This window comes from Telopea speciosissima, chromosome 7 (assembly GCF_018873765.1).
Source record: "Telopea speciosissima isolate NSW1024214 ecotype Mountain lineage chromosome 7, Tspe_v1, whole genome shotgun sequence".
NCBI classification, from domain to species: Eukaryota; Viridiplantae; Streptophyta; class Magnoliopsida; order Proteales; family Proteaceae; genus Telopea; species Telopea speciosissima.
The window spans coordinates 11,894,221-11,906,439 of NC_057922.1; the positions used below are offsets into that span (position 1 = coordinate 11,894,221).

Here is a 12,219-nt window from a genome sequence, read left to right on the forward strand (position 1 = left end):
TGATTGTGTTTGATCACATGATCCCTCAAATGGTTGATAGATCAAACATTTTTGAAGCCTTAAAAAAAATCATAGAAAGCTACCCAATATGCTTTTTATACCCTTGGAACAATTATCAGTGAGAAACCTTCTTCAAATATCATAACTAATTAATGCACACGTGGAATAAAATGAGATGAATCATGGTTTCATGTAGATGGGTCCCACATATGGCCCTCCATAGTAACTGTCCCGAACCATAATACCTTCCCACCATAAAGGCAACTAACCCATTTTGGTAGACATGGTAAGTCAAGTGGTATTTGATAGCCTAGCTATCTATCATGTAGCAATGAACAAAACTGACTGAATGAGGTACAGGACATTTATTTCTCAACAGGATTGAATAGAGCTCTATTATCAATTTTGAGAGAGAGGGTGAATAATAGATAGGGGCATGTAGCCTATGGCACTGGGTCCTCTATTGTCGAACTGTTTCTACTGCCGTATGCACCTCAGACACAGTAAGGTGGCAAAAAGATCGCCTTGGGCAGGGGTGAGACGATCTTTTCCACCTTACTGTGTGTGAAGCGCATGAAAATAGAAAATAAGGGCAGGTCGGAAGTAGATGATCTAGATCCAGATCCAGCCATGGCTTTGCTTCCAAAACATGAAATACTGTTTGTGTCCTCACCTTAGAGTGAGGGATAGGTGATTATGTGTAGGTTTCCGTGTCTAGTAAGTATGATGTGAGCTATGTACACAGCCCACCACAGAAACAATAATAAATACAAAAGCTCACAAGACCCCCTCCCCACAGGGTGCCATAAGATTTATCACCCACTCACTACATGTGATGAAGTTAAAAGAAAAATACAATACAAAAACTTTGGAAGACGCCCACCTTATGTTTGTAGAAAGATCCAGTGCACGTGGTCATCATATCAGACTATTAGTCCCATGATTTTAAGAGCATTCACAAATTTTGAATTCTTATGGGTTTGTGTTTTCTAAGAGAAATAATTACACTTCCAAAACAAAGCTTGTGAAACTTCAATCAAGCGATGCACCTCTAGTTTGTTTCATGTGTGAGTTTTTTTTGGTAACTTTCGTGTGAGTTTGGTTTATAATCGGCATAAGCCTGGTTGATTGTAGTTATTGTAGAGTTCTTATATTTTGATTTGAAATGAGAAATACAAAAGTTATTAATTCTATTTAAAATTTACTTAACAAAGAATAAATTAAGGTAACAAGAACGCTAATCGGCCATGTGGTTCCTGTCTCTAGATATAGGACCATGTGAAATTACCTATCAGCCCAGTGTTACACTCGATCTTGAGTCCCACATCGGTTGCCTTGGTGATTTGATGTGTACTTATAAGACTTTGGACTCTCCCTCTCAAATTAGTTTTTGGGCTGGGTCTCCTAAAGTCTTGTAACAGTGGTGCTTTTATTGACCCTATCTTCTACGGTTGACTACTTGGAAGGGGCGACCTAGAGGGGAGCAGGACTACCTAACAAGAAGGTCAGAATGGAGCCATCTCTCTACCTAGAGTAGGCCGACGAGGATCGTCGTTTAAGCGTGGATGAATGTTATACTCTTGAGTCCCACATCGGTTGTCTCGGTGACTTAATGTGTGCTTATAAGACTTTGGGCTCTCCTTCCTCTCAAACTAGCTTTTGGGTTGGGTTCTCCTGAAGTCTTGTAACACCCACTGAACTAAAAAACTCATTCACTTAAATGCTCTTGCACTCGCTCTTATTGGCCCCCACGCTAGTACAGAGTGCAGACGCTACGCGACTGGTTAACATTCTCAAACCCATTAATTAATTACTCATAGACTCTTAATAGGATTTTAATGGAATTTAAAATTCAAAAATGGATGAACAAATAAAGATTGCAAGCCCTGAACATGGCCATAGATTTTCCTTGGTAGTCAAGGAGAAAAATTGGAGATAAAATTGACCCAATTAATTAATTATATGGGCTCCTGTCATTTCATATACCAACAATTTAGAAATATGTTTCATGAAAAAATAAATGTTAAAATAATGGGCGTGAATTGCATTTGGTCTATAAACTTAGCCAGTTAACTCAATTACTGGTAATCAATTTCTAAGCCAACTGTTTAAGTGAAAAGAGTTTTTTAATTAAAGAAAAAGCCAAACACCCCCAAGTGGGCCCATTTGCTTGAGTTGTTTCCAGTAGGCAAAAGACGAACACTCCAGTCATCCCCAAGTGTTTGTTTCAACAAGCCCAACTACAAAAACCCTTCAACCCCCTCACTCCAAACCCCCTCTCTCAACCTCCCTCAGTGTTCCCATTCTTTCTCACGCATTTTCACAAACGCTTTTGCAATTCTAAACGTTTCTCATACAGTATACATGGCCAGGCAGCAGCAGCGATATCGAGGCGTTCGTCAGAGGCATTGGGGCTCCTGGGTCTCTGAGATTCGCCACCCATTATTGTAAGTTAAACAAGTTTTGTTTATTCGGATTCCCAGAACAAATGTTCCTTAGTTTTCAGTGTTTCTTTTTGGAACAAAATATTTTAAAAAGAATGGTCTCCTCGTGAACACAGGAAGACTAGAATTTGGCTCGGCACGTTCGAGACGGCCGAAGACGCGGCCCGTGCCTACGACGAAGCTGCGAGGCTCATGTGCGGCCCAAGAGCGAGAACCAACTTCCCTTACAACCCCAATGCGCCTCAATCTTCTTCTTCAAAACTTCTCTCTGCAACTTTGACAGCAAAATTACATCGTTGCCATTTGGCGTCTCTCCAAGTCAGCAATCCTGTCGTGAAAGAGCCTCAAAGAGCTCCCTCATCCGCGGTCATTCCTAGTAATGCCATTGCCCAAGACTCCAAGGAAATAGGTGTTTGGTCGCCAGAGAAGAGGCATGCTGTGCAACAGTCTCAGACGAATTGGGTTGTTAAGAAAGCCCAAATGGAGAATACCCAGCAATTCAAACCACTCGAAGATGATCATATAGAGCAGATGATAGAGGAGCTGCTTGATTATGGGTCTGTCGAGCTCTGCTCTGTTCTTCCATCTCAGGCTCTGTAATGTAGCCTTTTGCCACCCATCGCGTTCTCTCCCATCTTCTCTGCTAATGTAACACATTTTTTTCTTTAACTGCTCAGAGTAAGAAGTCTCTCCTGAAGGGTCTCTAGGTGGTGTCTCGTCTAGGTTTCAACCTTAGGTTCTTGGTCCAAGTCACTCATCATGTTTGTCTGATCTGATCTTATGATGTTAGAATGTACACTAAGAAAATCCGTAATATATATTGAGAAGGTAAGCTTTTGTCATTCTAAACTTAATCTCTTCATGAGCTCTCAAATTAGGTGTAAAAGGAATAAGATTAAATTGTAGAAAGGTGAGGAATTAGAAGTTTCAATTCTTCTGCCTTTAAAACAGAACTTTTGTGGCTGTACCCTTGGGAGGAAGAGAGGGAAAAAAGAAAAGTTGAAAACTTTTTTGGATTTTTGGGGGCCTGCATAGGATTTTGGCTTCATGTGTAGAATTGAGTGGAGCTGTGCTTAATGACTCTTGATTATGATGATAATGGTGGGTTCCTCTTTCCCACTTTCTTTGTTTCTTTCTGAAATTTGGTGGGCATGTGAGTTCACATGCCTTCCAATATTAACACTATTTGACTGATTTTGCAGTCGATGATGATGATGATGAATCGCGGGCTGCCACATCCACATCACAGCCCATTTTTCTCCTTCTCTGTGTGTTTGTGTGCTTCTGCAGTTCATTCAAGTTCCCACCTGCTTTAAATTGAAATGGCTTTGTAGTTCTTCCAAATAAGAGTCTTTGACTGATCTCTCTCGATCCCTCTTTCCCTCCCTCTCTGGTACCTAATTTGATAACTCGTGAATTGGTCTTTCCAACAGGATGGATCCCACAAGAAGCTTTGTTGGGCTGTCATGCTGTCACCAAATGCAAAAATGTTCATTGCTCGCGTCAACACGGCTTAGACGACGCCCTGATTGCGGGATCCATGGCGTTGGAAGCTCGAACTTGCTAGACCAGTTTAGCATTCCTGTTGATGTTTGGACTTGAAAGTCACTTTCATTGGATTGTACCACATATTGAGTAATTTAATTAAGGAGGAGAAAGTTTTCCTCCGCTAGTGGCCAATAGGGTTGTTCAAGTTCTTCAGCCATCTAGGATCATTATTATTCTATCCCTATTGTACGAAATCGATAATACCCTTTCAATTGTTCCCAATATCCATCTCGAGATTAGGGAAATAAACAGATTGGATTGGATTCGAATAATGTTATATCCGCATCCGTATCCGATTAGCTTTCGGACGGATTTAGATAGTGCTAAATGGATACGGACACCGATATGGATTGGATATTTTATCCTTTTTTACATGTAAATATAGCTTTTCGGATAGCTATAGCCTGTTTGTATCCGTATCCATTTAATTTTCGGACGGATTCAGATAGTGCTAAATAGATACACAGACATGAATACGGAAATGAATTTCGGCTATTCATTTACATCCCCACTCAAGATATACAAACCTATGAGCAAAGGTGAATGGAGAATCTGAATCTAGGTGTTCACTAAGTCATAAGCATATGGGTGGGTCACCACTTGAATGTGATTGGGCTTAAAGCAATATCAGCCGTCAGATGTTATTACTCGTTCGATAAACCATAGGATAATTTGTGCAATCGAAAATCATATGATGGATAGGTTTAGGCAGAGCCTTCGATTGAGGGGTAATTCATTGGATCAATGCCCATCAATGAAAAATATGCGGCTCAATTAATTTAATGTCAAGCAATTGACAAGCCACCAATGTAGTATAGAATCTTTCATGCCAAGTCAATAGGAGCATGGACTGAGGTATTGCTCGGTTTGTATGCAGGAGGCACACATGTTAGGGAGGTGACAGAGTGTGTGAGGATGCATGATACCAACAAAGCCCAAATCAGGTCCACGTATGTGGTCCGACCTTGGGACCTGATCTGTACCCACATGGAATCCAAGGTGGGCCACATACGTGGACATGATCTGGGCTCATACTGGCAGCGTAGCCATAATTTTCCCATTTATTTAAACTTCTTAAGGAGTTAATATATATGGAAATGCTCCATAACTATATTTGGTAAAGCAAGATGCACTCTTGAGATCATATTACAGAGGCATGGGTATACAAGTGCTGAAAACCTAATCCTTATCAAAGAATAATGGTTGAAAAAGGTCATAAACATAGTGTATTTACATTGGTACCCCTTGAATGCCAATCCAGCCACAGATATATAGCTCCATAGCAGCTGGTAGCATTCCCCCCCCCCCCCCCACCTTTTTTTTTCTGGGCTTGTTTGAATTGATTTGGTTTCATTAATATCATTTCCTTCCCCAAATTTTGTCAATTTTCATTGATATTGAGATGTAGCTTTATAATTGCTTGATTCTTACAGTAACCCAAATCTGGAATTTACAATCCCTTTTATATTCTTTCTTCTTTTAAATTAGTTTCTCTGCGATTCCACTCATTTAGGGGTCCCAGCCTCTAAATCTATTAATGAGTATTCAGCTGTTTGGAAATTGATTCTGTCCCCCACAACCATCAAGATTAAAGTTGATATCTCATTATTTGCTCCTACTTTTAATTCAGGAAAGCTGGTTTAAGGGATCATATTGAGTTTATACATGATGGCTAGTTTGAATTTCTTAACTAACAAAACAATTTACTCTTGATCAATCTTTTGCAAGACTAAAGTTTTTCTAAAGGAGCTCAACAGAGAACTAGTTAACAGGTGAGGATGGATTTTGAACTTCTTCTTCATTGTGACTAAGTGGTCACGGATTTGAGTCTCTGGAAACAGTCTTTTTGCGAAGCGGAGGTAAGATTGCGTACATTATGATCCTTCCCAAACCCCAATGGCAGGAGCCTCGTGTTAGAATTCTATTTAGAATATAATTATTATTTTCTATTATAGATTAATATTAAATAATCTAAAACTCAAGTTAATTATGGTATTGGTCTAATTAAGAGGGTCATTGGGTTATATTAGGAATCCTATGTGGACTGATTTTAGTGTGGCAGATAGATTCCTATTGGGACTGTGATGAGTCAGGCCTTATAAGAATTACTATATAAAGAGAGTTAGGTCCCCCATCTACCTATCACAACTAATTATTTTCAATTTCTATTGAGGAATGCATTCTGGAAAGAGATGGAAATATTTAGTGTTCATCATCCCTGTGCATAGGGTATTCTCATTAAATTAGTTATTTTGGGAATAGAGAGGAAACACCTAGATCTTTAGTGTTTATTTTTCATTGCGATCACCTTGTCACTATGGATGCGAAACAAGGTTATTGGTTCTATTCCTGTTATCTATTATTTATATAATTATATTTTTAAACACCCTATAAAGATCTTGGCTTTTAAGAATTTATCCCTATTCGAATCAAATTTATCTAACACCTTGTACATTGGGTACGTTTTTTTTGCCTTCTAATCTTCTTTTCCATATATAGAGAAATTTGAACCAAAATCACAGTATGGGATCAGAGTCCAATTGGGTTCCATCGGCACATGTGTTTACATAAAGACCCCTAACCCTATCTAGCTATGGTGTTGTCATTCACTCTGAATCATAATCCACGTAATTTTTTATAGTGTCACCTGTCTTAGGTCAACTCAATGCTTAATTTTATTTAAGTGTTCAGAACCCTTTTCTAGATCAGATCCCATTCAATAAGCCATTGAATATACTATGTAGCAGCTGTTATGCTTTTGGTTTAAAAAAACAAAAAAAAGCAAAGAAAGTGAAGAAGACCAATGAGAAGACTTTATTCTGACAACTCAGAACCATTGATGAAGCATAAGTGCTTGTGCCACCATCAAATTAAGAAGTGGAAGGCCAGTCAGAGACTGATCAGTACCAGCAGCTACACCTAATACTCTGTGGGTCTCAATCAGTCCGTTTGAATCAGTTTTGGTTCGATTTCATCGATTTTGATGTGAGATTAAATGAGTCCAAAACATTATCCAACATGGGTGCGTTAGTTTCGATTTTTTTTTGTCGGTTTGGGTTTGATTTATCATGTAAATTACCTTCGTAAATATTGTAATTATGTTTTTTCTTATGATTTGGGTTGATATTGAATTATCGATTTCATCCGGTTTTCTAAGATCCATTTGGCATCTTATTGATTTTAATACGATTTAATTTGGATTTAGTATTGCAAAGCCTAAATCTGAAACATGATCCAATAAACTCATATCAGTTTTGATCAATTTGTTTCGAAGCACCTTTTGACACCCCTACTTAATACCAAAGGATTAAAAAAATGGAATCAAAAGGGGTCCAAGGAGAGATCTTCCTTAATAAAGGCAGTCAAAACCAATCATGATGAATAGAATCAAAGGTAGAATTGTTGGGGGACAATCATATGGACCTAACAAGCAGGCTCTTATATAACCTCCAAAACATATTTTAATTTCTCATTAATTGATTTCTAAATAATTGAATGGCCAAATTTTCTCTGTGCTGGGGATACAGTCTACGCCTAGAGACACATGGGGGTGGGCGAAATAACCACCCTGCCCTCCTGAATTGTAAGCCCATGTGTCTAGGTGCATGCTACGCTGCGGCAAAGAGAACATCAAGCCTAATTGAGTTTAGTTAATTGGAGTGAAGGTGCTGTAATGACTCATGCAGGATCCAAAGCTTTGTAAGTGTTGGTGGCCTGACTAACAACAAACCAAAACACTTTAATTATTTCTTCGTATTAATCTCTCTCTCTCTGCTCTATCTCCTTAGCTATGTTGAGGATGGATTTTATGCATACATAAATCTATACTATAGCTAGCCAAGGTAATAACAAAATTTTATCCCTTAAAAAACTAGATGGGCATGTGTCACACACCTTCTTATCCTCCTCTTTCCCATCCCCTTCACATGGGCTTGCAGCCTTGCACCTTAGAAAATGCCCTTGTCCATGTGAAGCTGAAGCACTAGAAGAAGGGCTTTCTCTACCTATTTGAACGAATCTCTCTCTCTCTCTCTCATGTCAGAGACCCATGAGATGATGATAGGATCAATCTTGTTGAATATTGCAATTTTCAAACCTCCTTTTGAGTTTGTCAGGGATCCTTTATATCTGAAGGAAGAAAAGAAAGAAGGAGAGTTACGTTGGCGGCCGTTGTAAAACTTTATAGGCAAATAGTCTTTTTCATATGATGAATGATTGAACTTTGAGTATCCGAGGAATGAAAATCATAATAAGAGATCAATACGTACCTTCTAGCTTGTTGCTACCATATGTAGCTCCATAATGCATATAAGGAGAGATAGAGTGAAAATGAAAACTCAATATGTCAGTGCATGGCCGGTTTGCTTGGATTTTCCTGTCTTCTCTCAGGCAAGCAAGGCCAGAGAGATAATGTGGAAGTACTTATAAGAGGAGAGGCAAAATAGAGATCATGGCAACTGATCATGCTTTGTCGCATCAGGTCATGGCGATCTTTGTAAGGACTGGTAATGGTGGTTGATCAGACATTCCGACTTGGCTTTGTTCAGTCTCCACCCATCAGCCATGATGATCAAGGTGGTTCATCAGGCAGGGTTGCTGGGAATCAAACAATTTTTCAGAATATGGACCTAAGTTTGACTGGTCGTTCATGGGCGGGGCCAAACCATGCCGGCAGTCTGGTGTGTTCAGTTGAGCACGGATCATGTCCTTGTACAAGTACTGTCCAAGGCCCTCCAAGGCCACTCACATGGAATCCATCCACTCCTCTAGAGTGGTGCATCCATCCTATGAATTACAAGTTTTACTTGAAATTTATAAGGATTTTCTAATAGACACACCTTGAGGGCATGAGGTATCAAATAATTTGTAACGCTATTTTTTCACCCTCTTAGTAAAATATATATATTTTTAATGAGGGTAAAATCTCCTCATTTCACATATGTACTAGAAAAAACATTCGAGACAATAACATTATGGTAGTACACTCTCAAATTGTTTTGAAAACTCTTTTTTACCCTTAACTTAAAGAATATTTAGGAATACCCTACACCTACGTGAGGCATGATCATAGAGGACTAAATTTTATTTTCTACTTTGTTTCCCATTAAACTTTTTCAGGTTTCCCTAACAGTTGGATTCGTTAAAATTTAACACCAATTTTGCTACTTAGCCAAATCCTAATTAGAAATGTAAAGACAGATCAATTAATTGGATGATCGATTAATAGCCCATCTAATTGCCTAGCTTGGGCTTAAAATTGAAGCGCTTGTTCAGCCCATCAGTTTGTGGTCTGGAAGCTGATTGGGTCTCAGTGGTGGGAGTCATAATACATGCTTAAGTATAAATCTAGCTTATGAGTGATTTAGAATTATAATTACGTTTCTAGTGTGTTATATCTCAAACCGCAACTGAAGTTCAACCCGGCCATTTGTTTACGTCACAAACTAGTAACGTGTCCTCAAGTCCAATCCCTTGAGAATTGTTTGAAAAGTTAGATCTCTTTGAAGAATTTGGATTATTGGTAAACAAGGGTTGAACCTTATAATGATGGGCCTTGCAATTTGATGGGTTATTAAATTTAAAAGGTGATGTGTTGTGTGAGAATATTGTATCTATTTTATTTATAGGCTAGAGATCATTGTCTTATCATATAGTCTTGCATCAGCATACGGACCAATGAAAGTGCATCTAAGGGCATTAATATAGATATGATTTTTTACTTTTTATTTCAAAATGGCAGGGTGGTACTTTTGGTGTTCTGTCTAGGCACAGGAACCACACGACGAAGTAGTGTTCCTTTTCCCTCAGGCATACACATGGCACAAATAGCTAGTAAGGTAGAAATTATTCAAGCACAATTGATATCGGAAATCTTTTCCAAAAACTTTAAAAAAAAATAGTTTATACCAAACAAGAAAGTAAAAGCATGAAGAATTTTTTTTTCTCCCCAAAAATAAAAAACATGTAAAAGGTAAATTCTAATGTTTGCCTTAATTGAACTTTAAGATTCATCCCACTTTTGGAACTTGTCATGTGACAAATATAAATAGACGTTTGCTGCCGTGAACATCTTCAGGGGATGACAAAATGGGTATTATATGTGTCTCGAATTCTTGTATCTGTTGTTCCAACTTCCAACATTTTTTGGTGGTAACTTGAATGAGATATTTTTTGAGGTATGTGATATCAGTTCATGCCCGGAGCGCATCACTGATCTTGGAAAATCGTAAAAGAAGTTCGTGGTAAGGAAACTCAGAGAAAATTTTCCTAGTGGGATGAGAATGAATAATGTAGCAATTTTCCCAGGAGCATAGTAATTTGAAGATGTTTGAATCTTGGGGGGGTGAGACAATGGCCAAACAAACTCGAATATTAGACTTTCCTTATGGGTGCTTTGTCTTCTCCACCTTGTCCCCTCTTACATTCCCGTCGACTTTGGTAGGATTTTTGGAGAAGTAGAAGGAAATTTGCAATGGTTTGCTTCTCTCTCTCCCACTCTCTCATGTTCAAACATATGAGAACAACAAATGACGATAACAAGCAAAGACAGAAGAGGAAAGGGTCTCCTCCGCAATCCATAATCTCAACACTCTCCTTTTTGTTGTAAAAATAACAATGACATGAGAAATAAACTTATCTTTTACCAAAAATGTAATGATGATTCATGAACAGTCATATGCATGTCTACTACAACAATCAAACTTGTAATTGTTGCAAAAGAACAATGGGCTTGAGTCGTGTCACCAATCATTCTCCTTAAGACTGTAGACATCCTCTACCGGTACAATTTGGGTAACGCAAATAATCCTTCAAGATGAAACAACCCTAGCAAGACCCGGCCACATCGACACATACTCGGGTTCCGCTCAATCATCAAGGACAAGAGTATGAGAACACTTTTCAAAACCGTAAAAACTAGAGTAGGATTTTGAGAGAGTATGTGTGCGTGTGAGAGAGAGAGAGTGAGAGAGAGAGAGCACTTAGAATCATACTCTAGAGTGTATGGATGTCTTATCTATTTATAGAAGAGAGATTCCCTTTGGAAACACTTGTGCAAAGGTTCCAAAAGATGTATCTATTTAAGAGAGAACACACAAAAAAAACTAGCTGATACCGACGCCCAATGTATTCTAGTGTACAACATGCCAAACAAGATCATTGACGCTAGTGATGCATTGGACGATGCTCATCTGACGTTAGTAAAGCCCTGTTTAACTTTGGATAAAACGTATTGCATGTTAGTAAAGTTCTTGACAAACCCTAACTTAGAACCTACTTTGGTTGAAGTTCAACATTCAATAGACAACGTCAAAAAAAAGACAACCAACATCGAAAAACCTTATCCTAACCATACATAAGATTTAATATAAAAATATATAGGGGTATTCCTAAAAATTTAATAAAACTCGAGACTAATTTATCTACTGAATATGGAAAAAGATTCGGGTCAAGATCGTCTCCAGGGTGCTGCCAAGGGGCATCCAACGGCTGAGCTGTGCCACACACATCTCAACGCACGCCTAGGGATGTGTTTGGCATAGCTCAACGGCTGGTAGTACTCTGGGCGTGCTGGGCTCCCTAGAGACAATCTAAATATAAATGACCCCACGCTAACCAAACATGTTTCGAGTGAAAAAAATATATAACTTTCCCATCATTTTATTATTTTTAGGGTAAAGTACACGTACTCCTTTAGAATCCACCCAATATTCCTCGTACCCCCCTAAGCGGCTCAATATTCCACGTACCATTCCTGCTTTATACCCCAAATGCCATTTAAGTCCACACCAGGTATTAGATACTATAAAATGATCAAACTACCCTTTTTTCTATCTCTTCTAAAATTTGAAAAGACTTAATTTGGCCTGACCTATTTGCTAAAATTTGAAAAGACTAAAATGCCTTCATCTTCCCCAAATCATCATCTTCTTTTACATACCACACCACCACCACCACCACCACCACCACCATCACCACTCCAAGTTCTGAACTTCTTAATCGCACCTCCCTCCCCTCCTTCAACGGCTCAACCTTCTCAATTTTCACAGGTACCGATCTGTGTCACCCACCATAGTCCGGAACCAAAAAAATTGTCGGAATCCACTCCTTCACGGGTTCAATTCCTTTACTGCCTCAATCTCCTCCAGATTTTTCTCAAAAGCAAGAATTGATTGGCGGAGACATGGAAGAGAGCATTGGAGAGATTGAAGCTGGTCGAAGACAAAGT

The 12,219-nt window shown here is 38.8% G+C and overlaps 1 protein-coding gene across 1 annotated transcript; it reads left to right on the forward strand.

The window, feature by feature from the left end:
- Positions 1-2,255: 2,255 nt before the first annotated feature.
- On the forward strand, positions 2,256-3,293 carry LOC122667999 (ethylene-responsive transcription factor ERF003-like). Its single transcript, XM_043864510.1, has 2 exons — positions 2,256-2,447; positions 2,561-3,293. The coding sequence occupies exons 1-2, from the start codon at positions 2,365-2,367 to the stop codon at positions 3,042-3,044; spliced, it is 567 nt and encodes a 188-aa protein (XP_043720445.1). The 5' UTR covers positions 2,256-2,364; the 3' UTR covers positions 3,045-3,293.
- The last annotated feature ends 8,926 nt before the right edge of the window (positions 3,294-12,219 follow it).

Bases quoted from the DNA above. Each gene is read 5' to 3' on its own strand.
- LOC122667999 (XM_043864510.1), top strand. From the start codon at position 2,365: ATGGCCAGGCAGCAGCAGCGATATCGAGGCGTTCGTCAGAGGCATTGG. The intron at 2,448-2,560 runs GTAAGTTAAACA...TCGTGAACACAG, and splicing joins GAGATTCGCCACCCATTATT to GAAGACTAGAATTTGGCTCG.